The sequence below is a fragment of the Falco cherrug genome, chromosome 1 (genome assembly GCF_023634085.1).
Source record: "Falco cherrug isolate bFalChe1 chromosome 1, bFalChe1.pri, whole genome shotgun sequence".
In the NCBI taxonomy this organism is placed as follows: domain Eukaryota; kingdom Metazoa; phylum Chordata; class Aves; order Falconiformes; family Falconidae; genus Falco; species Falco cherrug.
In genome coordinates, this window is record NC_073697.1 from 117,695,544 (window position 1) to 117,723,115 (window position 27,572).

The following is a 27,572-nucleotide window of genomic DNA, read 5'->3' on the forward strand; positions in this document are numbered from 1 at the left end:
TTAGATTTCACCAATCAATTTGTGCTTGTTTTTCTCATCCTGAAATAGGAGCTGGAGGCATTTTCATACACGTTTTGGAAGGCTGCCCACATCCATCGCTGCTTCAGAAAGTGAACCTCTGTCTTTTCCTGCAATACTATTTTTGAACTGAATGTTCTCGGGTGAACCGCAACAAATGCCTCCTTGCCTCTTACAACAGCAGCATATGAGCTTTCAGGAAAAAAAGAAAGTCACAGGGCACAGCGTCAGCACAAGACTCTGTCCTCTGCTGTAATAATAAATACTGCATTTCCAATTTGGACAGCACAGGAGGCAAAAGATAACCAAATGCTACCTGCAAGAACTTTGTGCCAGGTTCAGACAAAAAGCCTTTAAGATAAGCAAATACCATACAGTAAAGCCTTGTTATCTCAACAGCCTCTGGTGGGATTGGCCTTATTAATCAAATAGAACAGGTATGCTTTACACCACACAGCCAAGACTCGCACACCTCATGAATGTATGATATCCAGTGGGGCAAAAAACACCTGCGATGAGTTAGCCAGCACTAGGATGAAAGCCTTGAAACCAGAGGAAAGGTACTGATGCAAGAAGCCTCTTTTCAGAAATCAAGCTACAACTACTGAAAACATTTCTCCCTTTCACTAACGTAGGAAGTTTAAGACGTCTGACTATTTGCTCCCACGTAACACTACTGAAGCACCTTAAAAAAGGAAAATCTGAAGAGGCAGGTGCTCCTGATGCATGTTCAGTATCTCCAGAGATGAAGGAAAGGCCCTGGAGATGAGCATGTCCCAGAACAATCTGGGCCTGACCATGAGAACAATTTGCTCCAAGCTCCATACCCGGGAACCTGAACTCCAGCGGGATGAATCCACATAGAGCAGGGTGTGGAGTAAATAGCAAACAGAGAAGGAAATTAAGGCTGTAAAAAGGATATGCTTCCCCTGGCTCAGACTCTGCTCTCTGGAAAATCACCTCTTAGGAAAATTCGTGGGACATGATGAACACCAGGACCACTGATCCTGACAGCTGGCACAAGGTGCCACATGCCAGCACACCCCAACACCACCTCTAGATATTATCCACTCAGCCTGCATCTACTCGAACTCACAGCTGCCTGTTTTTTCTTTAAATCCTGAAAAATTACAGAGCACCCTACCTAGGAGCAATGAATTTATGTGAGTTTATGACATGCACAGCAAAGAGCTTGTGACAAATGACAGCACACAGATCGCCTAGGCCTCCCTATTGTCTCAGCAATTAATATCATACTGATGACTACATTCCCTGGAAAGGTGATGGCCAGAGGGCTAAGATGCTTCCGGACACTGCAGAATGACAAGTGACCAAGAAACTTAAAGGGAAAAGCACTTAGCACAGGTTTCTTCCCAGAGGATTGAATTCTGTTGATTTTACATCTCTGAAGTTCAGCCAGCGCCAGGGAGAGGGAAATGAAAAATGCTACCCAAAAGCTAGTGACAGTCCAGCCATGAACAGAGAGGGCCTTAGGTCTCTTCAGTAAGCACTTAACAAGATGAGAGTTAAAAATAAATCCCCAAACTCTACGCTGATCAGGAGAGGTAAACAGCACAATCTGCTGCTGAGCTGAATTGACAGAACAGCTCTAGAGGGATACAATCATATCAAGAAAAATTTGCTTTGATTAGTATGTCTCATTTTGCCCATGGACGAGTGCAGTACAGTAGTGAAAGACTGTTTTCTTGAATGCACTTCATGGTTTGTCTCGATTATGTTTGTGGTGTCACAGATGTCGAGAAGGACTGTAAAAAGACCATTTTCTTTCTGTAGTCTGACTTTCCCTGCTTCTCAAAAATAACTGTAATAGACTGAGGGAACAAATAGTACTTTGTTGCCATACTTTTTGGTAGTCTACTCCCAGACATGCCTCCAGAGACACGACTCCTTGAGGCACCAAGGTCACAGACACCATCAGTCTTGTATTTCCGCACCACTTTCTTATTTTCCTTTCTTTTTTCTTTCCTTCTCCACCAAATGAGGAACTAGCTCACATGTCTGCAACCTCCATGGATGGGGAGGGCTTTACCCCAAAGAGGGGGAGGGGAATTAAATCACTATGCCTCTAAACACGTATCTTTACCTCTGTAACTCCCAATGACATGCAAGATCAAATTTTCACACGTGTAAACCAACAGGAGAATGCCTGGGCTCTGCCTCCATATGTACAACAGAAATACACAGCCCAGCCAGGTCTGCGTCTATAAGGCAGACGATCTCTTAGAGGGCAGACCTGACACTATTAATCTAAAACCCGCACTGCTTACCCACACCTATCATACCCCACTGAACCGCAGTTAACTGGCACCATCAGCCAGCATGCCTGTGCAGTCACACTGCTGACACATCAAATTTAAATACAAAACAATAAAAATAAAAGCTGCCTGGTCACTTTTTTTGCCCTGGGACAGCTCCCTTCCTCTTAAGAGTTATTAATATCTCTAACAAAACACTGACCTTGACAAGGCCATGTACCCTCTGCGGTGTCCAGGAATTGTTGGGGGTGCAGGGGAAGAGTGGTGGAGGAGAATTTGATTTACTTATCCAAGTAACTCTTCTACAGTGATGTGGTGGTTTCACATATTTAACCACCTCTCAGGGCAATAAACGCCACAGGCATCCAAAAATGCCCTCTGCCACATGAGTGTCATGCGCACTCATGATGAAGTCAAGATAGTTTCAGAGAGAACAGAGAAGCCCTGAGTCACTAAATACTCCCAGCACAAGCTGGTTGAGCACAATGCAGCTGGGCTGCAAGTGGGTGAGGACAGCTCTCCTCCTCCCTAGGAAGGAGGGAGATGCGTTTATGGGAAGTGTCTTAACTGAAGTGTAACTCTAGTAATGTATTTCCTCTTGCATCAGACGGGTTCACCCTTTACGGCATGTCTGCTGCAATTCGGGCCAAACTCAAACTGAGAGTATGAGGCAGGGACTGCGAGTGCAGTCACTCATATGCGAAATACAACAGGATTCACTAAGCTGAGAGGGAAGTGACAAAAACGTCAGAGAAAAACCCTCACAGAATTACTGAAAAGCATTCGATAGAGATGTACCCTAGACATCTGATCTACCAAGCACATTATGAGAACGGAAGCAAGTCATATGTCCAGTTTCCCATCAGCGACTGGGGACGCAGGACTGAAAAATTAACACCTTCTGGGCCAGAGCTGGCTGCAAAGGGGGGGCACAACGGCCGCAAACGGGGGGGGGGGGGGGTCTCCCTCCCCGTAAGGGCCAGGCGAGTCACGAACTCACTCACTGCCGCACGGGGGTTACGTCCCTTCGCTTTCGGACACGGCAGGGAGGAAGGAGCGAAGTCCGAAGCAATTCGCCACCGTGAGCGCCGTCCCAGACACCCCCCCCCGCCGCCCCCCGTGGGGCTGCGGGGCCGGCCGGGGCGCCGAGCTCCAGCGGGAGCACCCGCGCCCCCACGCCGGGGGCTGCCACTGCCCCGCGGAAGGCGACCCCCTCAGGGGCTGGGCGGGCTCCCTCGGGCGGGCAATGTCGCCTTCGGCACCCGAATTCTGTCGCCCCGCTCTGACCGGCACGGACGCGCACCGCCGGGCGGCCACAGCCGCCCCCTCCCCGCCCGCCGCCGGAGACCCCGGCCCGGGCTGGCCGCTGCCCGCCGCGCCCACAGGCCCTGCGGCCTGACGGAGCCAAGCGTGACGCGACGGTGCCACAAGCAGCCGCGTTCCCGCCCCCCGGGCCCAGCAGCGGGAGCCCACGGCCGCGGCCGGCACCCACGGGCGAGCGGGCAGCCGGGCCCGAACCGCCGAGCTGTACGGCGAACCCCGCGCCCCGTCCGCCCGCGGGGGGCAGCGCCGCGCCAGCCACGGCCCCGTCCCTCACGCTCAACTGGAAATACCTTTAAAAAGAGGGGCTTCTCCCGCAGGCCGCTGCCACCGGGCGAGCACGGCCGGCTCCGGCGGGAAGGGGTGCCCGGACACCGCGCACCCCCACCCCGCGCTGCCGCGGGCCCCGGCCGCCCCTCAGGAGCCGACCGAGGCGGGGGGGGGAACCGGCTCACGCAGGGCGGTGGCCGCGCAGGCAGGGCCGGGCCGGGCAGGCCAGTTACAGGCATCCGCTTCCGCCAATAGGAGGCGGCGGAGCGGCGCCGCCAACCAACGGCGGGTGGGGGGGGCGGGACCTGCCCCGTTGTCAGTTTGCAGCCAATCGGCGCAGGGGCGCGGGGCCCGCAGCCCCCGGCACCGTGAGGGGCGCCCACCCCCCCCCGCCGCGGCCGCGGCCACCTCTCGCCACCCCCCGTGCCCTGCCCCTGCACCGGGCCGCCGCGGAGACCCCCTGCCCCCGCCGCCACTCACCGGGGCGCATCCCCTGTCAGAGCCGCGGCATCGCCCGCCGCAGCCGGGGCTGCCTCATCCGGGTACTCCGGCGGCGGGGCCGCCCCGTGATTGCATCACAGCAGGGCGGGGGAGCGACGTCACGGAGCGGGGGGCGGGGCCTCCCCCACGTGGGGCGGGGGGGCCCGGGCTGGTGCGGGGGGGGGGCCGGGCTGGTGCGGGCCCGATTGCCCCGGCTGGCCCGGCCGCGGCTCCCGGTTGCCGACCCCTCCCGGGAAACACCGACCCCCTCCGACAGCCCGCCCCGGCACGGCCCGGGGACCCCCGGCCGCTCGCCCCGTCCCTCCCTTCTCCCTTCCGACCCACCCGGGCGCTGCCCCCTCCCTGCCCTCCGCTGCTCGGGGCCCCGGGGCGGGCAGGCCCGGGGCATCCGGCCCTAAGGGCGAGCGATGGAGGGGAGCGGGCGGGCACCGGGGCACGGCCCGAGCCGCTGAGCCGCCCTCGTCCCCTGTGTCCCCTGCACGGCTTTCCTGTCCCGAAAGAGCCCCCCCGAGCGGGCAACTCGCAGTGCACTGAGGCCCTTTGAACCCCCCCAGGGACCCCACTGGCCCTGAGCCGAGCTTAGGCCACCCAACCGCCTCCCAGGACTGTCTCTTCCATCCCGGCTTTCCCATTCCCTGCTCCCCCGGCTGTCCCGATGACCACGCAGCCCCCAGGGCCATAGGCAGGTGCCTGCCCCGCAGCCGCAGCCGGGCTCCCTTGCGCTGACCTAATACTTAGGCTTCGTTTGCATGCCTGATTTCCTACCCTCTGTAATTAGCTGGCCGGCCTGCGATTAGAGCAGGCAGTGCTGTAGGGATGCCCTCCTGCTTCGCTCCCTGTGGGCCAGGGTGGCGTGGCAGTGGCCGAGACCACAGCTGTACTAGCTGCCCTCATCGGGACAGCCTGTCCCCTCCATGGGCACGGTGCCACCAAGGCCACCTCTGCCCCCGCATCTGTCCCCACAGCCTCTCTGCCATGTCCCATCCACCCATATATGGGGTTATCCAGGTCTGATGCTCTGGTGCTTTTCCACATTTTCCTGTGGCAGATGGGAGAGGTGGCTGTGGATAACCTGTGGATGGAGAGCATGCATCACTCCCTCCTCAGCCAGGCGTCCAGCCAGTGCCATGGATGTCCCCCGACACCTGCACAGGGCTTTCCAGGTCACCCTGCGTGACCTGGGTATTGCACAAGGCCACAAATGCTGCTCGGCAGCGTCAGTGCCGGGTCTGGGACGTGCGGCAGAGCACGGCTTTGAGCCACACACTGCACCTGAATTAGAGACTGCGAGAGGTAGGGAAGCCACAGCGTTCTGTCAGAAGTCATCCTGGTGGCAAGCTGCCCTTGGAGCTGCCCCATCCCTCTTGGAAACAGCCTTATTCCCAGTTCGTGCACCTTCCACGGTATTCCCTGTGCCCAGCCACATCTGGCTGATGCTGGTGATGCTCACAACCCTGGTCCACACCACCCACCTCCACCTTCTTGCTTCAGCTGGCCCTCTCCATGGCTCTCTGGAGGGCAGACAGGGCGATCAAGGTGGCTGTGCAGAGGCTGGATGCCTGACTGGGAGAACATCTCCTTTTGCAGCTTCCAGCCCTGTGCTGCAGGAGCAGCCACAGCTGGTGATGCTGGGTGGGTGCACAGCCCAGCTCTGGGGCAGGTTGGGTGCCACTGTCATGCTCTGGAGCAGGCTGGGCACCCATTCCTGTGCTCTGAAGCAGGCTGGGTGCCCATCGCTGCAATCTAGAGCAGGCTGGGTGCCTGGTTTTCTCTCTGCACTTCAGAAGCCATGAGGAAATGGCGTGCACCGTTTGCATTGTACATCCCACGTGGTCTTGGTGCAGTTTTTCCACGCTCTTCAATCACAGAGCAGCCCCTGCCCCGAGGGGACAGAGATGCAGTACAGTCATCTGCAAGGAAATGAGCCGAGCTCTCACCAGGGAGCTGTGGGCAGGGGTCAGTGCTGCACGCCAACAGCCTCGCTGCGCTGGGTAGCCATCCATGCTGCATGCGCATGGATCTGCGACCTCGCTACGAACATCACAGAGATCCTGACTTGTGAGGCAGCTGGAAATGAGCTGTGTGGGTGTGAGGGGGTCTCCTTTATGAAAGTGCCAAGGGTGTGACCTATGCAACCCTACATTGATTTCTCAAGGGGCATCCACGGAGTGGCAAACCCCTGGTTTCTTTTCTCTCCAGTGGGATACTTTGAACCCCAGCCCAAGCTCCTCAGTCCCTCTTTCCCAGATTGAGGGTTTAGGTTAACAAAATACCCTTTGCCTTTCCCTGCGCCTGGTGGCACCGCTGTCCCAGTCAGCTGCTGATGTCAATGCAGCATCTCTGGGACCAGGGATGGCTGCCACCAGCTCCATCAAAGCAGCCTTTACCAAGCGCCTCTGTCCCAGCCCAGCAGGGTTTTGCTTCTGGCAACAAAGGCGTAGTGCTGGCGGGGGCTGTATTTCCCAAGAGGTCCGGTGTGCCTGCCTGGTTAACACTGATTTTTAAGTCAATGTTTGCTTTGAGGTTGCTCCCGGCTGCACCCCATTGTAAACTGGAGCTGTTCCCATGCATTCGCCAAGGGCTCGGCGCTTCCAGCCGCACAAAGGAGCAGTCACTTAGCATTAGCGGCTGCACAATGCGGCTGTGTCTCCCTCCAGCCGAGCCAGGTCTGTGTTTCACCAGCAAAAGCCCCTCTGCTGAAAGGCTGGGGAGAGACAAAGCAGCCGTAATGGATTCGAGCGAAGGGGGGTCTTTCACAGAGGCAGGGGGACCCGGCGTGGGCAGGAGCCGGGGCTGTCCCACGGTCCAGGCGTGGGTCTCCCAGAGGTTATTCCGATGCGGGGTGAGCAGGGGGCCATGGGGGCAGGTGGGTTATATATTTGCAAGGGCTGTGCCATGGCACAGGGAGACCTGTGGGGCAGACAGCTCCAAAGGGTGGGATACAGGGTTGATGTGGGTCCCCGGAGGAGCAGTTATGGGCTGGGAATTATTGGCCCCGATGTGGGGCCCTGCAACGTGCAGGTACTCATGGGTATCACCTCAAAGAGATGCTGGCAAAGGTTCAAGAGGGAGAAATAGTTGCCGGGACTGGCTTTTGAAGGGCAGAGATTTTCTCACTAATCCCTGCCTTGGAGGGGTGTCTGGAACCAGCAGCTCTCACCGTCTCCAGGAGCATCTCAGCTGGGTGGACAGAGCTGGGAACATCCCAGCCAGAGAGGGGAGACACATGGGGCTGCCAGCATCTCCCCCCATTTCCCCTGCTCCAGCTGCACTAACCCTGTCTGCCCATACTCCTTAACCAGGTGAAGCAGCCGAAGGAGGGCTGAGTGATGTGCAGTGCCTCTCAGCTGCCTGGCAAAGGATTTGCTCATCGGCGAGGTGAAGTGGTGCCTGAGCTGCCCCAGCCATGGCAGGGGGACCTGGCAGGGCTTCAAGGCTGGCAGCAGTCCCCAGGACAGGCAGCTGTAGGGGAAAGGAGCATCTGGGTGAAGGAGAAGCTGGGATGGGGTGGGATACAGCCCATGAAGCAGGGCACTGCTCTGTGCTAGGCAGCAGCATCCATATCTGCTTGTGGCTCTGGAGCTGTGAGTGCTGCCCCTGCGGATGTGGTCTGAGAACTGTCAACTCATTGAACCTCAAGAGCTTTATGGGGCTCAAACTGGCCAAGCCTGGCTGCTCCAGGGCTTGGGAAAGGTGACGTCTGATCCAGTGGCTTTCTGACCACTGCAAAAAGCCCAGCCAGCCTTTGGCCTTGCACGTCTCCCACCAAGGACTCATGTCATGAGTCTGCTGGCCTCAGCGCTGGCAGGTGCTGGGGAATATCGGCTTCCCTGCCCAGACTGGTGTTTGCCCCCAGACAGCCCCGATCCTGCAGCCCTGCCCCGCTGCCTCCTTCCCCAGCTGGCCAAGGGCAGCCTTCAGGGCAGGACCTGTCGTCTGCACGTGAGCTCTGCTGCTCACACCTACCCATGGTCCCCATCCAAGTGCCACGCTGACAACAGCAGCAGCAGTATTTCATCCTTGCAACCCAATGGGTTGAATCATGGCTATTTGGAGCCCATGAGAAGTGGCTCCCGTGAGGCTCTGTGTGCCTCCCAGCAAGGAGCAGGGAAGGGATGGGACTTGGGGGGATGCAGGGAGGGATGGGACTGGCAGAGATGTAGGAAGGAATGGGTTTGGGGAGGTTACAGGGCTGGGGATATGAGAAACCCTGCAGGGAAGGATGAGGCTGGGAGGAATTTGGGAAGGGATGGGACTGGGAAGGATGGGATTGGAAAGGGGGTGAGAGTGAGGGCAATGCAGGGAGTGCAGGTCTGTGAAAGATGTGGCAAGGCTGTGGTGTGGGAGGTATATGGAGAGGCAGGGGTCTAGGAGGACTTTGGAGTGGGGGTCCATGGGCAATGGCTGTGGGGGGGATGACTGGCCCAGGCAGAGCCCCTCGGTGCTCCCTTCACGGCCCCCCCATAGAGGCTTTGCTGATGGGGATCCCCCTGGCTCTGCCCTGGGCTGGGCGCCCTGACGGCTCTGTGCTCAGCAGTGGGGCTGGCTAAGACTCCGCTTGCCTGGCGCGTGTCCCGGTAGCCTGCTGGAATGATGCGGTGGCCAGGAACACAAAGCCACTTGGTGCCATGCCGCTGCTCTGCGGCATGGCTGGGGGGACTCCCCCCCCCCCAGGATGAAGTGGATCGGGATGAGGCTGAGTGCAGCAAACACCCATGGCTCCTGCTCTTGCCATGCCTGCAGCAGCCTGGGGCTCATTTTTGGGAGGGGGGAGGCTGGGGGCTCGCCGCTCAACCTACAGCCATGTGTCACCAATACCCAGTGCTCTCCTGGGATGTGCCCAGATGGCTTAGTGGGATTGTTACCCAGACAGCCCAGGTGAAGGCAGGTCAGGGGAAAGCTTCAGGACAAGGAGCATCATTAGGGCAGCGGTTGCCGCCAGCCGGCAGTCACATCCCACTACCTGCCAGGGGATGAGGGACTCTCATCCTCCATGGGTCAGCCTAGGGCAACAGCTCGGTGTGGGGACCCACCAGCCTGGACAGAGCGATGGCTGGATCCAGGCCCAGGGGAGGGCTGACACTTAACAGAGTATTTCTTTAAGCACAAAGGCAGCAAATCCTCTGTTGCACTTAGCCATGGGGTCACCTCTTTTATTCTCCCTCTTGCACCCAAAGTCCCCCTCTGAGATGGCTGTATCCATCCATACAGAGACTTTTTTTGATAAATGCTATTTTTATTGACTACTCTGAGCGCTGTCTTTGGTGCCTGGGCAATATTTGCCAAATCACTTCCTTCAACAGACTTTGATAGCAATTCCTAAGAATACTTGTTTGCAGCTCAGCTTGCCTGTCAAAAGTAGAGACATCCTGAAATGCTGATTTTCTTCATTATTCCATGCTGCTCCAGGGCATGCATTATTGCAGGGCTTGAAGCTGACCTGCACTTGCTCCCATTAAAGGCAGCAACCCCTCTGCAATCTCAGCTCTCAACTCTCCCCTCCCTCCTGCCATTAACCAGCATCCTGGAGAGGCTGGGGTGGAATATGAGGTGGGACCAGGGCCAGGGAGATGAGGAGGCATGTGGGGAAGCAGCCCTGGGCCTGGGGACAGGGACATGGGCCAGCTCTTGCCACCACATCCGGGGGGGTCGTGCAGCTCTGGTCTTGCTCACCACCTCTGGTTATTGCATTTGAGCTGCCCCCAGACTCGCTCGAGGCAGCTCCTGCAGTGAGCTGCTTGGTGGAGGGCACCTTTGGGGGGGAAATAAATGTTGAAGGAGCCCCTGGAGACTGCAGTTGCCCTCCCAGGCATGGAAAAAAACCATGCACCATTGATCTGTGTGGCTCTGCATGGACTAGATGGGACAGATCCCTGATATTTGGTATGAGGATAAGGTTCCAAGGGCTCACACCAGACTCAGGGTCATCATTCCCAGGAGGGTTTGTTGCCAGCATCAGGGAGGCAGGGGCAGGTCAGAGCAGTGATGCCCAGGCACTGTGCAGGTCCCTTTGCAAAGCCCGCAGCATCTGGCAGGAAAAGATCAGCAAAGGGTTTGGGGACTTTCCCAGCTGTTCCTTCATCCCGTCAAATGGCTGGACCTAAATTTCTGATTGGCAGAAGGATGAGCAGATCCCATCCATGCCGGTGAGGAAAAGGCAGCATCCCAGCTGGTGGGGATCACCAGCTCCAGACCTTGGCACCCCTGGAAAGGCAGGCTCAGGGTTTTACCGGTGCATTCTGGACTTTTTTCTTTTTTTTGAGGGTAGCCAAAGCACATCCGAGAGCACCACCTCCTGGGCACAGCAAAAACCACCGAGGAGAGAGCTGAAGGAAGAGCTCTTGCTCATTTTGGGCCACCGTCTTAGCTCAGTTGGCATCCTGGTGGTGGGACTCCATCCTGCCAGGTGTCCGATGGGCAGAGACACCCAGAAGGAACAGACACTGATTTTTCCACTCTGAATTCAAGTAAAGCAAGCGTGGGAAAAGATGGATGAGCTCGGGGACACGTAAGACCCTTTAAGGAGTTTGGGTGCCCTTGAGCTTCTCCATCTTTTCAGCTATTTGAATTTATTTTGACACCATGGAACTGGATATAACTCAGACAGGGTCTAGGACCCTTGGACCCTCCACCAGCACGGTGCAGCCCTAGGGAAGTAATTTTGCTTCAATAAGCTTCTTCCCCAGCTGGAATATCTCCCTGGGCTGGGATCAAAAATTTACTTTTTCCCATCCCTCCCCTTTACCTTGCTCCCATCAATGCCAACAACTTGCTGTGTGTGAGCTGGGGCTGGGAAGAAGTGGGAGGAGAATGGGTCAAGCAGAAACTGCTACAGAGCCTCAGATCTGCAGGCTGAGCATTGCTAAGGGAAAACCTGGGGGAGGTTGGGAGGACTGGCTGTGACCTGGGTGGGATGGGGCAGAGCACACTGGGCCCACCCAGGGTGATGGGGAAAAGGTGAAAATGAGTAATGTAATGAGTCTAATGAGCCCAGCATGGAAAGGAGCTGAGGAGAAGCAGGAGGGGCAGCATCCCCACCACACTGCCCTGCAGCTTCACTGGGGACATGTCAAGGCCACTGGGCAGGGACACTCGCCATCACAGCCATTCATGGCACTGAGAGAGGACAACACAGAGATGGGCACAGTGATTCCTCCTGCAGCTTTTGGCCATCACTCGTTCACAGACTGCCCAAGCCAGAGACTTCACCCAGTCCAGCCTTTCCAGCAGCCACCAGCACGCAGACGGGTTGTGGCTGCATGGCAAAGCTCTCTGCATGCATCTTGCCACCAAGAATAAATCCAAGATTTTCCCACCAGGATCTTAGCCCCGGCTGAGTGAAGGGATGTAGGATATGTCTTTGCTCATTGGAAATGTCCCTGCTTCATCAGTTAGGATCTGAGGAAGCGCAATATGGATTTGATATGGAAATATTGTGACCTATGGTGATTATTTGCATGGCACCAGACTCACAGATAGATCAATCTTCTGGTTTTAAATGTGCTTTGAAAATAAGCACTTTCACATAACTGTATGTAATAGCATTTCCCCTCCTCCACGTCTGGTTGCTGAGAATGGAAATTTTGGGTGATGCTGTGGAAGACAAGGGCTGTCTCTGCAGTAACCTCTTGTCCTTGCGAAAGGCTGCAAAGCTCTGTCCAAATGCCGCTGTGGTTGCAGGGAAGGGACACTGCAGCGAGGTCTGTGTCCTTCTTGGGGTCAGAGATGTCCCTTATTCACTGGAAGCCACCAACCTGAGAACAGAGGTGGCCTCAGCTGTGGCCTCTGGAGAGGAGCTGAGCCTGGTGCCACCTTCTTGCTTGGATAAAAGGATCCTGGAGCCCTTGGCCCTGCATCGGGTTCGAAGTGGGGCTGAAATACTGGCCATGAGCTGCACTTTTTAAAGCCTGAGTGACAAATACAGGCAGCGTTTAGGGACTTGCTTTGCCCTTGAACCTGATTTTTGTCCTTCAGGCACTGGCAGACTCAATCCTGTCACTCAGGAAAGCTGTAGCTGCACTGGAAGTGGGGCAAAGGTATGGAGAAAAGCCATGCCCGGGAAAGGACGAAACTGCTGACAGAGCTGGGGCCGTGATATGCCAAAATCCCTTTGATTTTGGCGTGGTCAAAGCAGCAAAGGGAGGCAGACTCGTTTTTCCAGTGCCTATGTATAGAACCATGAGGTCATAGTTTCCAAATGTGGAGAGCATTTAAAGTATGGGAAACAGGAATTTCCACCCCGCCTCAGTGCCAACAGAGACTAAACAGAAGCCGAGATGTTCGGCTGCCCCAAATCTGCTCCCGCTGGCCCAGATCACTTGTTCCACACTGGAGATCTCGATGGGTGCAAGCAGCCCTGGCAACTCCAGCAGTTTGAAGGAGGGGCCAGGGGATGGGGACGCTTACCCCAGGGGTGACCGTGCAACCTCAGCCCTGGCACGATCTGTCTAGAGAGGTTTCAGCCTCAATTTCTGACCATCCCAAGAAAACTGGGATAACAAATGGAATGGCTTGGCCCTCGATCCTAAGCAGAGGTGTGGAAGGTGTTGACATTCTCTTGGTCTCTGTCTGGTGAGGGACGGGTCCTCATGGCTCAAGAGGTGCCCCCTGGGGCACAAGCCTCCCACCATGGGTGCTCTCTGCAGAGGGCAGATGCAGTTTGGCAGCTGTCCCAGTGCACGGGCTGTTCTGGTGGGGTCGCACCCACCCTTCTCCTTCCAGAAACCAGCCCTGTGTTGTAACCACTGCAACCGCTGCACCCACAAGCGACTGATACTGCTGCCCACGCCTGCAGCCCTGTGCCCTGCTGCAGTACCCAGCCACGTGCAACCACCCATCCTACCCATGGAGGGACTCCAGGGCTTATCTCTTTGGATTTTGGGTGCCAGGGGGTGCACCTCCTCTTCCGCCTGCCCCATAGACCCTGCACAGCCCTGGGCACCTTCCTGAAGCTGGAGGAGCACAGGGCTGGGAATGTTTCCGCAGAGCACTTCCCTGCCCCAAGGCAAGACCTCCCAGTATGTCCAGGTTTCTCCTGAAGGTTTATCATGATGGAGACCCCAGGTCCTCTGGGGCATTCAGACCCCTTGATGGTGCAAATCCAGGTCACGTGGGTGCACCACCACAGCCAGAGCCAGGGAAGGCATGCAGGCAGGTGCCTTGGGGTCACCACGCCTGCGCTGGGGACCTCTTCTGGATGAAGCAAGCAGCACCCAGATCCCCGTGGAGCTGCTTGGCAAGGATTGCGCGTGGGCTGACAGTCCTGTGGCCGCTCACTGGGCTGAGGGGTGGCAGGGGTGGTTGGAAAGAGTTGAGATTGAGGCAGGAGCAATCCGCCCTGCTGGCAGTTTTTGCAGAGAAGATGCCTCTCGGCTTCTTGCCTGGGGCTCAGGTGAGGGACGGGCAGCACCCCGGGACACGGGTAAGGCCACAGGGAACCTTCTCTCTGTGGGTTTCCAGCTTGCATGTGGCCAAACAGTGACTCACAAACCACCAGTGGCTGCTGAGATGACCAAGAATGGGGCTCCTGCCTGCCCTGAGCCTACAGGGATCCTGCTGCTGCCCAGCCCAGGTTCCCAGAGATGCTGGAACCCTTTCCCAGGGCAGGTGTGAGGTAGTGACGGTCCCCATGCCTACTCAAGTGTATTTTTGGGTCATGTACTGCCACACCAGGGCTCTGACCTGATGATGTAGGACAGGGAGTGCAGGGCTGGGGGGATAAACATTTGGGGCATGAGGAGGTGAGGGCATGTGGGGACGAAGATGTGGCCAGGGCAAGGGATGGGGAGTGGTGGAGGGTGGAGGTGAGAAGTGTTTGACAGGAGCCCAGCCACAGGGCAGGATGCTGCAGCTCACCCTGCTTTGCAGCAACAGAGGGGTTTGGGGTCCCAGCATCCCCTTTAGTGCCTGTTTCATTGGGGTTTGACCCAGGGATGAGCCCAGCCACAGCTTCCCATTACATGAGGGAAAGCAGGCAGGACCATGACTCCTGTCCCTGCCCTCTGACGCCTGACGCTGGCTCCTCGCCCACTCCCTGGCCAACCAGGCAAATATCAGACCTTTAAAACCCGAACGAGTTCCTCCACATTCACTCCCCAGGAGCTGTCGCTGTCCCTGCTCCAGCTTTTGCGCAATGCACCCGCATGAAATGCGCAGCCAACACCTCTGTGTTATATAGGCGTCCCAGTCCTCTTGGCTGGTGCTCAGTGCTGGGGCTGGGGCACGGCCAGCCCTGCTGCTGGGGACCGTGGTGGAGTGCATGGAGGGGCCCCTGCCCTGGTGCTCTGCAGCAGGTAAGGGGACTTCGGGGCATAGAGGAGCCAGTGCACAGGGTTAGGGTCTCCTTCTGCAGCGCTTTGGGGTATCAGTGAGTCCCAAATCCCTCCTAAGCCAGAGCAGGAGCCTGGATCTTTCTTCTTTTGCGTGGGGAAGGGGTGGCTTGTTGTGTTCTTGCAGCCATCCTGGTGCAGGGGGTGGCTCCTGTGCAAGAAAAGGGCTGATGAGGAGGGGATGACAAGACCTCCAGAACTGGCTGTGACGATGTCCTTGGGTGCAGTCATCTAATGAGAAAAGGGCTGCAGTTTTGGTCAGGTCTGAAAATGCTGTGTCTGGAAAAACCTGCAGGTTCTATGATGTTCTAGTCCCTGAACTGCCGTAAGAGAAGGGAGCTGAGCTGCACATCCCTCCTCCCCTCACCCCTTACCCCTTTCCCCTCTCCTTTATTCCTTCTCCCTTCTTCAATCTCCCTTCTTCCTTTCCCTCTCTCCCTTCCCTGAAGCTGCCATGTGCATGCTCTCTGCCCTGGGAGTCACACGGGAGAGCTTCAGACCCAGCCCAGACCCAGGTCTGGGGATCACAGCATCCCCCCGCTCCCACTCACACCCCGGGCCAGGGCGGGGGCTGGCTGAGCTGGCTGGGCTCTGCCAAGCTCCCTCTGACTAACAGGAGACGCTGGTCTCTGAGGCTGCACTGTGCTCCAGTGTGAGCGGGGAGCATTGCCCAGTGATGGCAGTGGCCTGACCACCAGCCTGGGACATCCTCCAGCAGCCTGGCAGGAGCCTGGCGTGGGTCCTTGCTGCCTGCCCCGGTGATGGCATGCTCCCTCTCCATCTCCGTGGTGTCCTGTGCTCCCAACTGCCCTGCTGACCTGGCCTCCCCCTGCTCCTCTTGGCCCCTCTGTGTCCTCTGGGATGGGAGCATCTCCCTTTCTGCAGCAGGTTTCTTTGTGGGATGGGGCTTCCCACCCACCCCTGTCTACCGGGAGCTGGCAGTAGTGACAGAGGCACTCGTGACACAAGCTGAACTTGCTTCACCTGTATGAGGCACGGAGCAGGCAGACACAGCTCCACCCAGGGGGTCATACCTTTTCCCATGTGATTTTGCAGCCAGAGCTTATTGCCCCTGGTGGCTCTGGAGCTTCGGTCCTCCCATCATCTCTCTCTTGCCCCAAGGGCCACACTGAGAAGCTTAATGCTCCTGAAAATGTCCTGCCTTGTTGAGACCATGCCTAGTAGCCATCGACTGCATCTGTTAGGGCAAGAGGGCAAAGACAAGAGAGCAGGGAGGAGGAGGAGAGATGAAGAGATGGATCATGTTAGCCATTGCATCCGAGACCCTTATTAACCCATCTCATCTCTTCCTTGCAGCTGGGGAGCGCCCATGGCTGACAGAGCAGGGATGTCTGAGACCTCGTCCAGCAAGGAGGGTCCCCCGGCTGAGTGCCCAGTGTGCTACGAGAAGTTTCACCCGCTGGAGGCCATGCACCGCAAGCTCAGCTGCGGGCACACCTTCTGCCACGACTGCCTGGTGAAGTGCCTGCTCTCCACCAAGCTCGACGGCCAGGTCCAGAGCAGCATCATCTGCCCCGTCTGCCGCTACGTGACTTTCCTTAGCAAGAAGGCGGCTCTATGGCCACCCAAGGCAGGCACCAATCCCCGGACACTGGAGATGCCTCTGTCACCTTCCTCCTTGTCCCATCTGACCAAAGCAGAAGCCAGCAACACCTTGGTGGTGCCCAGCCACTTTGTGATGCCGGTACAGAGCTTTGATCGGTGCTGCAGCACAGGGAACAGCCCCATGGACTCACAGGGGGTCCCAGGAGAGCTGGCGCGGGAAGCCCACATCTTTGTCATCAGCGACCACGGGATGCCACTGGTGGACACGGACTGTGGCTCTCTGGGGGGGAGAAGCAGAGTGGACACACAGAGCTCGCTGTCATCCAGCTCGGCCCTGGGGGTGAAGTGCTGCCAGTCACCCATTGCCCTCGCCGTCCTCCTCATCTTGACTGTGGCCATGCTGGCGGCTGTGCTCCCTTGGCTACTGCTGGTGAAGAGGGACTCGTAGAAGGGATGGGATCAGCTCAGATACTAGAGTGGTGTCACTGATGCTGGGACAGAGCTAGGGCTGGAACCTCTCTTCAAAGACCCCTGGAGAAAGCCCAGAAGCAGCTTCAGGTGAAGCTCTCTCATCTGACATGGGACCAAATGGACTTTCAGACCTTTCTGCAGCTCTCCAGGTGCTCGCAGTGTCACTGCTGGAGTTTTCTGCCTCTTTTGGTTAAAATATGGTGGGTCAGACCCTGCTAGTGGGTTCCTCCAGTGTCTTAGCAGAGAGTGTGGTTGTTCCACCTGCACCCTGGGACAGCATGTGTGTGTGGGGGGGGGTGCTGAGAGGGCCACGCTGGTCCCTCCCCTCCATCCCAGCTGCTGGGGGGCTGTGACTATGGCACCCAGGTACCCAGAGCCCAGGGACAGCCAAGGGCTCTGTCCATTGGAGGATCAGGGCTGCCAGGTTGGAGGTCCCCAGGCTCCCCAGGCTGTTGGGGTCAAGGGGTTACGTGATGCAGCCACCCTGGCACAGAAATTCATGGCTTTCTATCCCAAAGATGTAAAGGTGAGTCAGAGCCTCTAGCTACCTGGCAACAACAGCAGTGAAACCGGAGGATGGACAGAGTGATCCTGACCCCTGTGAGCTCACCTTCCCCTCTGCCAGCCAGTGCTCCCCTTCCTGCAGAGCCATCAGGTGGGAAGGGATGCCAGCCCATCCCCCAGGCAGTCCCAGCCTTGCCCTCCCTCACGTCCCTCTCTGAGCTCCCCAGGATTGTGGCCTTCCTCCCGGTGCCACAAGCACCCCTCCTGCCCTGGGGATGCAGGCGCAGGCAGAGGGGTGTGGGCAGGGAGCTAAACCAGAGGTCTGGACTGTATAAGGAGGCAGATTTGGGATTGCACCCTGCTCTCTCTGCCAGAGCCCTGTGTCTTGGCAGAGCGGTATTTCCTCATCCCTATATTCAGCTCCCAGGAGTTAATACCCAACGGCACATTTTCACCTATGCAAGCAGGTTAGGCGTGCTCAGCCCACGTGCCTCCCAGCTCTGCCGTTTGGGACGGGTCCCACTTAGGGGAGTCTCAGCCCTTCACCCCAGGATCCCTGGTTTGGGAGGGGAGCAGGCTTCTGAGATGCACAGCTAAGATTTGGGACCTTCCATGCCTGCTCCCAGGGGAAGTGGGGGCTGCTGGTCACCCCCATGCTGGAGCTGCCCACTGATGCTGGGGTCCTTCATTGTGTTTTTCCCAGCTGTGCACCCCAACACAGCTTCTGCATCCTCATTGCCACCTTTGTCCTCCTGACCCAGTCCCTGGCCCCGTGGGTGCTGCTCTCAGCCCCATCATTCAGGAATGTGACCCTTTCACGAGCACCCCAACGTGCCTAGGAGGACCAGGACATCCCTCATCATCGCCCGTGGGAGCTGGTGGCAGGGTGGAAGGCTGGCACATGATTCCCATGCTCCCGAAGAGAGGTTCCCATTGCATGGCTGAGCATGAAGGACAGGCATGGGCAGCAGTGCCACTGAGGAGCTTTGGGATCAGCCAGAACATTTCAGGGGAACAGATAAGAATCACTTGGGGCTGGAAAGGGGTGAGAGGCGTGGGGCAGAGGAGTTGATGGTATCCCAGCCCTTTTCCTGGGGTTACAATCAGGACACGGTGCCCTGCCTGGGCTGCTGGCTGCCCAGCTTCTCCCTGTGATGCTGTTACTGCACTTCCCCACCCCGTGCCTCAGTTTCCCCACCCACACCCAGGGCACAACAACACTGACCCCTGCACAAAGCACTGGGAGATCGCCTGGGGAAAAGTGTTGAGACACTGCACTGGAATGGGAATCCTATTTCATAAGAAATTATTACCTGATAATGACGCGTCCAGGACTCATTATTTAATAACAAACCTTATTATTAGTCTGTCTGGGGAGTTAATACAGAGTACCAGGGAACCAGCCCCTTGGCAGAGTGCTGCTAGGAGGTAGGAATGCTCCCCCCACCCCCCACCCCACCCCCCCCCGCCATCTGCATCCCGAGGGGCTCCCCAGGGGCTGGGCTGCAGCAACCCACTGCTGCTAGAGCCCTGGAGATATTTGGGCAGGGCAGCAGGGAGAGGAAAGGGCTTCAGTGGCAGCAGGGGGATGAGATGGGATGTCTTGTGCTGTCTCGGGGCCACACGCTGGACCAGAGGAGAGGGGCTCAGTGGGGTGTTTTCATCAGGGGCAGCCCGTGCCAGGGACCAAGAGGCCTGGGGTGGGGGCCCAGGGGCATCACCCACCCCCTTTGGAAGCACGGAGGGCATTTGCCACAGGGTGGCACTGCTTGGCCAGGGACGGCTGGCAGGGCTGGCAGGGGCAGGCACGCTGGACCCCCAGCCCCCTGCCTGGGGTGGGTGAGGGCCAGGCAGCAAGAGGCTGGAGATGCCCTGGGAAATCCTGTGCTGAGCATCCACTAGCTCTGCTAGGGGTGGCACGCTCCTGTGCCCGCGGGCACGAGTCAGGGCACGTTCACACCAAGACCCGCTGCATCAGCCCGCATCATGCCTGCTGCTCAGGGCCAGCTGATCACCCACCATCGCCATGTCCCCACCATCGCCACCTCATCTCCAGGCAGCAGGGCCAGTGTTTGGTGCTCCCAGAGGCATGGGTGTCTGTTGTTTTAGGTTGGAGTCTGCCTGCATTCGGGACACATGCTCCCAGGCCCTTCCTGTGCAGATGGAAAAGCTGCCATCACCCTGCGTTGTTATTAAAGCTGATGGCCGGTGACAGACCTTCCTGAGCCCTTTTCTGCTGATGGTCCCTGGGGGAGGTGTTTGGATCTCCAGCAAACAAGAGCCCCCAGGTGCTGTACAACTTGTCCCCCCACCAGGCACGTGTCTATTAGAGGATACTGGGGCCATTTCCAGTTCAGTCCGGAGTAACTCAGTGCTGTGGTTTATCATGGTGTCCTAGTGTCCCAAGGATAACGTGCCTGCAGCTCTGGGACACGTATTGGATGGTAGCGTTCTCTGCAGATGTCCACCCTGCACACCACCCGTGGCAGGGACACACGCATAGTCTGCTTTGGCCTCGCCATGTCTGTCAGCAGATACACCAGCATGGGGCTGTGGGCAGCTGGTTGCTCACTTATGGCCAAATTCGCTGATGAAGAGCCCCACACAGCACCTTGCACCTCACCTTAGCTGTGGGCTCCCGGCACACAGCCAGCGCTTGTGATTTAAGCTGAGAGCTGCCAGCAGCTCCTGATGGTGCCCTGGGTGCCCTGGCTCCATCATGTCTGTGTGTCACTGGTATTGCATCCCAAATGCCCCCCCTCCCCAACACACAGCTCACCCCGTGGCTCCCATCAGAGACCCCTCCACACTGACCTACCTGGTCCAGCCCTGCTCATCCTGTACTCTATCCAGCATTGGAGAGGGTTGGGGTCTCCCATCCCAAGTCCACAGGAGGCCCCAGTGATGCTGGAGCCACATCCCCTGCCCACAGGTAGGAGCCCAGAGGCCAGGCTCTGCTCATCAGCAGTGGAGGCCACCCAAGGCAGTAACCTGGAATGCATGGGCCAGGCAACTGGTGGAGCCCATTAGGGTGATTACTCCCTAATGCGCATGTGCAGATGAAGCTAATGGCTCTCTCCTGCAGATAAGGAAGACCAGCCTGCATGCACACAAAATCAAGGGTCACCTCATGGTGTTAGCATAGCTAAAGGCCCAGGGACATGTCCTCTAGGCAGCTCTGGAGGAGAGGACAGGTTGCTGGTGGATAGGGACTTTGTATGCCTCGGTGATGAGGACAAAGGGCTCTCAGGCATGGGGCAAGATGCTGGAATCCCTGGTGTCAGTTTGGGACTGCCCTGCAAGCACACGGCAAGAACTAAAGCCCAGCCTGGGCTGGGGGTGGGTATTTGTGGGCAGGGGGAGAGCATGTGTGTGTGTATTTGCGTGTGTGTCCGTGTGTCCCTACGTCCAGCAAGCAGCTGCCTGTGTGCATGGGGGGATGTGTGTGACTGTTGGTCCGCGTGTTTCCATGCATGTTGTCATGCCCGTGTGTTTTATTTCCAGCAGCTGCCTATGCATGTGTGCCTCAGCGAGCATTTTCCAAAGAGGTACTGGAGCTGAAGTGAGAGACTGGGCATCTTCCATGCCACTGGCATGGCCCTAGGACTGTGGCACCAGTTGTCCCCATGGAGGGAACTGGTGGACTGATCTCTTGATGGCCAGCACAGCCATGCTGTGGACCCTGTTTGTGACCTGATTTTAAAGCAAATTAAGTCCCCCTTGTCTTTTAGTTTAGGTTAGTTTAGGCATGTCCCATCCCTCTGAACTGTGTAGTGCTCATCTCCTCCACCGTGGTGGGGCTGGAGCTCTCCGTCACCCTAGCTGTGCTCAGTGGGGACAACCCAGTCCTGGGCAGGGTCATTAGGGTCCCAGGGTGTGAGAGGTGTTTTCTCTTTTGCTGTAGTAGGAGAGGTCTCCAGGCCATGTTTCTTCCCAGGAGCCCTGCAGTGTGGCCACAGGCTAGATGATCACAGACACATGGCTCTAACTCAGTGGCAGGATGGGCAGGTCACAGCTCTCAGGGTACTGACTCCAGCCCTCAGCCCACTTGCAGTGGGCACCATCTCATGCCATGGATGCATGGCCCCGTCTGTGCTTGGGGGGACATCATGGGACATCCCCAAAACCAGCCTTTCCCACTCGCCCCTGGGCAGGTGTCAGGGCTCCTGGGCAATGAGATCCACCAGGCTACGTGATCCCAAATGAGCATCCAGCCTCTGTGCTCTTGGGCACTGCACGCTGCAGGCAGGGCACGTTGGCATGTATTGCCAGGCATTGCCACTGCTCATCCAGGCAGGCTGGCTTGGGGACCTTCCCTGGGTGCCAGTTGGCTGGAGAAGGGGTCAGGATGTCTTTGCTAGTGATGCGATTTTATAAACATGGCTATGTGGATGAAGCTCCTATCTCCTGCTACAGGTTTGGGGACCCTGTTGAGGGATGACTCGGGCCCATGCAGGGCCTTCTGAGGATGCTTCTCCTCTCATGAGAAGGATGGGGGTACAGATCCATCCCATCGACATGTCTTCTGCCCTCTGGAAAGAGATATCTCCTGCCCTCGTGTAGCCCCTACAGGAACACCAGTCCACACCACGACCACAAGGGTTTAATGCTCTTCTTTTAGGACAGGGCACCAAAACCGCCCCAGGTTTGAGCCATTTCTCCCAAGTACTCAGAGATGAGTATTCACTGGGTGGAGCACTGGTTTGAGCTAGAAGAGTATTTGTGTGATGAGTTCATGGGGATGAATAGATGGATGGATGGATGAAGTGTCAGGTCAGTATGAGAATGGGTATTAGGCGGAGGTATGCCTGCCTGTGTGAGGATAAGGGGCTGCGGGTGGACCTCCCCAGCTCCCTTTGTGGGATGGACAGTAGGTAAAGCGGGCACAGGGGTGATAGGACTATTCAAGGTGATATAAGCCTTGCCATGATACTGTGGCCCTCATGACCCCCCTCTCTGGTTATGTGGCACCTTGAGTTGTGCATACACCAAGGTCATGTTTCTAGTTCTACCCAGCTGGTGTGGGATGTCCATGTGGATAGGAGAGGGTCCCAGGAAACCCTGGCCAGTGTTGCAAAGGGACAGAGCCAGGACAGCTGAGGAGCTGGCAGGCATTCCTGATGCAGCATTTAACGTGTTCTCCTGCACAATGTCCAATCATTAACTCTGCCATTCCTGAGTCATCTCCCACCACTGCCTCCACCCATCACCCATGGCATCCTTTAACTCTGCAGGTGGAGTTGTACTGCAGGCAATCAGCACATCATGCTAGCTGGTCTGCAGCAGCTCGGGTGCCAGCTGATGTGGCTCCAAGTGTTCTCTGTCATCTCCTTCCCTTCCTCTGCCTGAAAGAGTTGGGGTGGGGTGTCTGCAGGCCACGCTGTGTTCTAGCTATGCCTGTTGGTACCTTTTCTCCTCCCTGTGCAAGCTGATGTCAGATGGCCTGTCATCCGTCCTTCACCCTGCAGTGCGGGCAGGATTCCTGCAGATTCCAGCATGTGTGATTTTCCCTGGCTGGAGAGCCCACACTGCCCTTCCCACACTAACAGCTCCAGATCTTTGCATGATGGCAGCAGGGCTATGAACCCTGAATAATGGCTGCATAATGCATCATTAGCAGGAGAAGGTGGCATTTTTATGGCATGGAGATGGGAGAAGTGGGAATTGTGCAGGGCCCAGGAGTGCTTACCGACCAGACACGTCAGCAGGCTCCATTAGGAGCCAGCCTCTGAAAGCCCCAGCTCCATCAGCTGAGATCTCACCATGAATAATTGAGAAGGTGGCTCCTCCGAGCTCCCTCCCCTCCCCTGCACCGAGCCAGGGCCATGGAGAGCAGTGTCATCCAGAGCCTGGAGTGGGGCTGGCCCGGTGTGTCCAACGTGGCTGGTGTGGGACATGGACAGGAGGTGACACTGACCTAGCTGGCTGTCCCTATGCCTGGGTCTCTCCAGCCAAGATCCTTTTGGCTCCATCTCCAGCACATGGCAGACACCTTTTTACATTGTCCACCTGTGCCAGCGTATGGGGCATGGTGCTGGGCTGGACTCTTCTTCTTGGGCTTTGCAGAAGAGTGGGGTTTTCCAAGCCTGCAAGGGGACTAGGTGTTTGGCAGTGCATGAGGGACTTGGCTAGTGTCCTCACTAGCCCATGGCAGGGGTAGCTCACAGGGCTGAGATCCCCAAGCCCTCGGCTGGGGGATCACGGGGACAGGAGCTGGGCTGGAGCCACTCCCTTGGTGAGGGTCTGATTTATTCTCCCCTGATGGCTGTTTGCAGCACGGCGCAGCAGAGCCAGAGGAGCATGTAGCCAGCCCTGCACCCCTCTGCATTGCCTGGCAGCAGCACCCTGGGACACGTTCTGCGCTACTGGCTGGGGAGGTTTTATGCTTCCCTGTGTCATTCTTACAGATCTTTTTGTCAAAAAATCAGCAATCTACCATGAAAAAAGCCCTGGAATATCATCAAAGGTCTGCACTTTCTTTCCAGCCACTGCTGAAAAATACCTGTAAATATGTTTTCTACGAGGAGCTTCTTTTCATCAAGTTTTGCTTTATGTGATGTCCTGTTTCACAACAGCAAATTGAGCCGGGAAAACCACTCTCCTGGTCTCAGGTGTTACTGCTCTGCTGATGGATGGGCAGTGCTCCCCGTGGTCACTTGCAGCAGACCTGTGTCTGATGCTACCGGTTCTGGGTGCTGGCAGGGATCAGTGATGCTGTGGTGGGGTGTGCCCAGGGGTGCTGCATCACCAGTGCTGGGCACCCAGCTCACCCTCTATGGGCAGGTCCTGGCACGTGTACAGGAACCCTTAGGGATCCTTTCTGCAGCAGAGCTGAAGACAAGCAGGGTTTGTAATCCACCATGGGGTGCCTGAGTGCAGGGAAGTCAGGGGGTGAGTAAGAAGCTACATGCTAAGACACATTTGTGTGTGATAGCAAAGCCCAAGGCTGCTTTACTTAACAGTAAGGTGCCTCCTAGAAAACCCATCCTGCCTAGTCAGATGCCTCAGGGCTTGGAGCAGCCAGGCACTGGTACAATCCAGGATTCCAGGTGGTTGCTGTGACATCAGGGACCTCCAGGGACCCAGAGGGGAGCACATCCCTGGGGAGAGCTGATGACTGCACCTGCTGGAGCGATCTTGGCCAGCCCTGGCCCCTGACCTGGTGGAAGGGTTTGGTCCCAAGGTTTTCATTCCCTGGGAACTGGCTGTATCAAGAGTGGGTGGAGAGCAGTCATGAAGCACTGCTGAGCATCAGTAGCGGCAGTTGTGATTTAGCTTGGTGGCCGCTCAGGGAAAGCGCTAGCCACCAGGCCCACCTGGACAGCCGAGCCACCCAGCCATCGCTGGTGCTTTGGTGGCTGGTTTCCTCCCAGCCAGGCTCTGGAGCAGCAGCCGGCCCTGGAGATGCACGGGGATGTGGTTGCTGCCAGGGGCCCGCGTGTCACCAGGAGCTGCTCTTCAGCTTTGCATCCAGCGGCTACAGCGAAACCCCTGGACCAGCACCTTTGGCTGCTGTGACATCAGCACCTCCTGCCACCCCTCTTGCTAAGGACTGTGGGGCTTGCAGTTACCTTTCAAATGAGCAGCAATTAGCTTCTGGCTAACACTCCTGGGCTGATGCATTTGGCATGTGGCCAGGGCTAAGGCAGGCATCAACAGAGCCCCGTTCGTTAATGGAGGCTGGGAAAAGCAGCGGGGCTGGGCTGGGGGATGGAAGGGGTAGCAAGGTAGCAAGATGCCGGGGAACTGCCCATCCCTTCCCTTCCCTGGCAGCCCCCGAGGCTGCAGGGATGTGTCTCTGCTTCTGCTGGCAGCCCCGAGGCAGATGCCCCTGTACTTCCTCATAAAAAACAAGCAGGATCATGCTTTTCCTCCTCTAAGTACTGCCACAAACAGCTCCGTGGGGTGAATGACGCTTCTGAGTGCATTGTCACAACAGGCAGCTCAGGGACAAGGTTCTGCCTCTGCCTGAGAGAGGACAAGAGCTCTGGGCTCAGCGCAGCCACACGCTGTCTCTGGCTCCTGGTGAGGGTGTGACGGTAGCTGGAGATTAGAAAAAAATCATACTCTTGTCTTCCCTTTTGCCCTGAATCTGAGAATAGGTCTCTATGGACTCAGCTTCAGCCATAAATCTGATCTGGAGGCCCTTCAACAGATCAGTCTTTTTCAGAGACCCTGCATGGGTCACAGCGCGGTCTCGCCCACCCTAACAGTCCTTGAGGTCTATGGAGTTCCAGTCACTTGGAGGAGGGCTGTGGAGGACATGGATGAGGTCTCCATCCATGCTGTGGGTAGGAGGGACCGCAGGCAGCCGAGTTATTAGAAGTGAGGAGAATGGGAGGCAGAACCTCCTGGAACATCTTCCCGGTCTGATTGCTGCATAGCAAAGCCAGACCAGGATTCTCTGTATCATTCCCTGTGTCTTGAGAATTTCCAAGCTGTTCTTTATGCTGAGGACATGGGACACTGGACCGGGCCTGCCACTTAGGACACTGGAGGACTTGTGGGGTTGAGAGAGACCTTGCTGGAGTGGCTGGTGTGCTGCAGAAATTTCTGCACTTACATGGCTTTCAAAAGTGTTAAGTTTAACATACAGCCTAACGTGGTTTAGGAGGGTCTCTGAAGGTATCTGGTCCAGCCTCTGCTAAAAGCAGGGTCAACTTCATAGTTAGGTGAGTTTGCTCAGAACCTTGACCAGTAAAGTCTGGAAATGCTCTAAGGTTGGAGATCCTCCCTGCCCCCAGCTCTCTACAATCCTGTCCTAGTCTGTGACCACTCTCACTGTAGTTTTTTAAAATTTAAATCCCGTTGAAATTTCCCTCAGTGGATCTCATGCCCATTGCATCACTTTTTATCTGCACCTCTCCGGAATTTGTCTCTGCCTTTTCTCTACCCTATTGGTAAGTCCTGCTGCATCATTGAGATTGGGATATTTGTAGTTGCCCCTGACTTCCCAGAGCACTGGGAAAGCAAGGAGAAGCACAAAGGGTCTCATCTGCCCTTAGGGGCTGTATGTCACTTCCAGGGGTCTGCAACTCAGATCCAGCAGTGGCTGTTTCAGCCCAGCCAGAATACTGGGGCCTCCACGGCCAAGCTCCCCAGCAAAGCCAGACCTTGGTTTGCCTCAACACAGGCAGAAGATGCATGGAGAGACCAGCCTCCAGCTGCGGATGCTGCTGCCTCTGTAGCAGGCAGGGATGCACATTGCAAAGCACCCTGCCGTGGTCCTTCACCCTGGGGACCTGTCAGACAGGCCCCCCCCTGCCACCCAGCGACAGCAGGGAACAAGCAGGCGGGCTCCTGCTGCAGCAGACCCTGGAGCCTGTCCCTCCAGGATTCCCTACTGGGATTGCATTGAGCTCCATCACTCCAAGCTGATTCCTCTGGCTGGTGCAGGACCGGTCATGCCCCCGCTGCTTGAACGTGTGTTGCTTTGCTGGAAGAGCAGGAAGATGGGGCAGGCACCGGGATCCTTTGACGGTGCTGTGTCTGCAGGTGCTGCACGCCTTGAGTATGACTGATACCAGCAACTGAACAGCAGTACCACTGGGTGGGGACAGAAAAGTGAGCCCACAAGTAGCAAGGCCCTGGAGGGTGTAAGGAAATGGTCTGAGGGTGAAGTCAGCCCTGGCCCAGGGTGCAGAGGGTGGAGGAGCTGCTCATCCTGCTGCATCCCACCCCATCCATCAGCCCCAGAGAAGGTCAGCTCCTGCCTGGGGCAGAGGGCAGTCGTTTGCAGAGACAGTGCTGTTGCTTACCTTGGGGTTATGGTCAGCAATCTCCTGACAACTGCTGTTTCCTAAAAGTCCCTGCTTCTAGAGTCATCAGAATTTGCAAAAATCTCAGAGATCCTCTTAACATGATTTTATCTTTGAACAAAAAAGAATTAGTTAATGACCCACTGCCACACTGACTGCAAATACAGAAGAGCCAGCAGTGCCTGTGCTTTTAAAAGATTTTTTTTTAAAAAAAAAGCTTACTTGCAGGGGATCTTTCCATATTGCCAGAGAAGGATTAATGTTGCTGATGTTTGCCACTGATGTTCTGCCTCTGCAGTTTTTCCCATGCATATTACCACATTTTCTAGCTCTCATTCTCTCTTGTGTAAGAGCTACTTTTCAAGAGAGTTGATGCAACTACAGGTTTCCACTCTCCCCCACCACCTACTGCCAGTAGACAAACAGCTGTGAAAAGGAATGTAGCAACTTTAATTAAAAAAGTCCCAGAAAGGTGACACTAAAATGGTTCCCCCAGAACATAACGGAACAGAACACTGCAAAACACCCTGGCACGGGCTCTGCTCTGCTTTGCATCCCTG

At 56.8% G+C, this 27,572-nt stretch overlaps 2 protein-coding genes across 5 annotated transcripts in view; one reads left to right on the forward strand and one right to left on the reverse strand.

Moving 5' to 3' along the window:
- The window catches only part of NDEL1 (nudE neurodevelopment protein 1 like 1), a 28,328-nt gene extending 23,863 nt beyond the window's left edge, over positions 1-4,465 (reverse strand). For 2 of the 4 annotated variants that reach the window (XM_055723301.1, XM_055723313.1), the window contains exon 1: positions 4,365-4,465. The gene's annotated coding sequence lies outside the window, so the exon portion shown is untranslated. Of the gene's footprint in view, positions 1-3,907; positions 4,097-4,364 lie in introns of those variants that run through there. The other 2 variants (XM_055723291.1, XM_055723293.1) reach the window with 2 other exon arrangements.
- An 11,596-nt stretch (positions 4,466-16,061) lies between these two features.
- On the forward strand, positions 16,062-16,727 carry RNF222 (ring finger protein 222). The gene has a single exon (XM_005444686.2). The coding sequence runs from the start codon at positions 16,062-16,064 to the stop codon at positions 16,725-16,727; it is 666 nt and encodes a 221-aa protein (XP_005444743.1).
- The last annotated feature ends 10,845 nt before the right edge of the window (positions 16,728-27,572 follow it).

What these genes read in the sequence shown, in the direction of transcription:
- RNF222 (XM_005444686.2), top strand. Translation starts at nt 16,062, where the DNA reads ATGTCTGAGACCTCGTCCAGCAAGGAGGGTCCCCCGGCTGAGTGCCCA.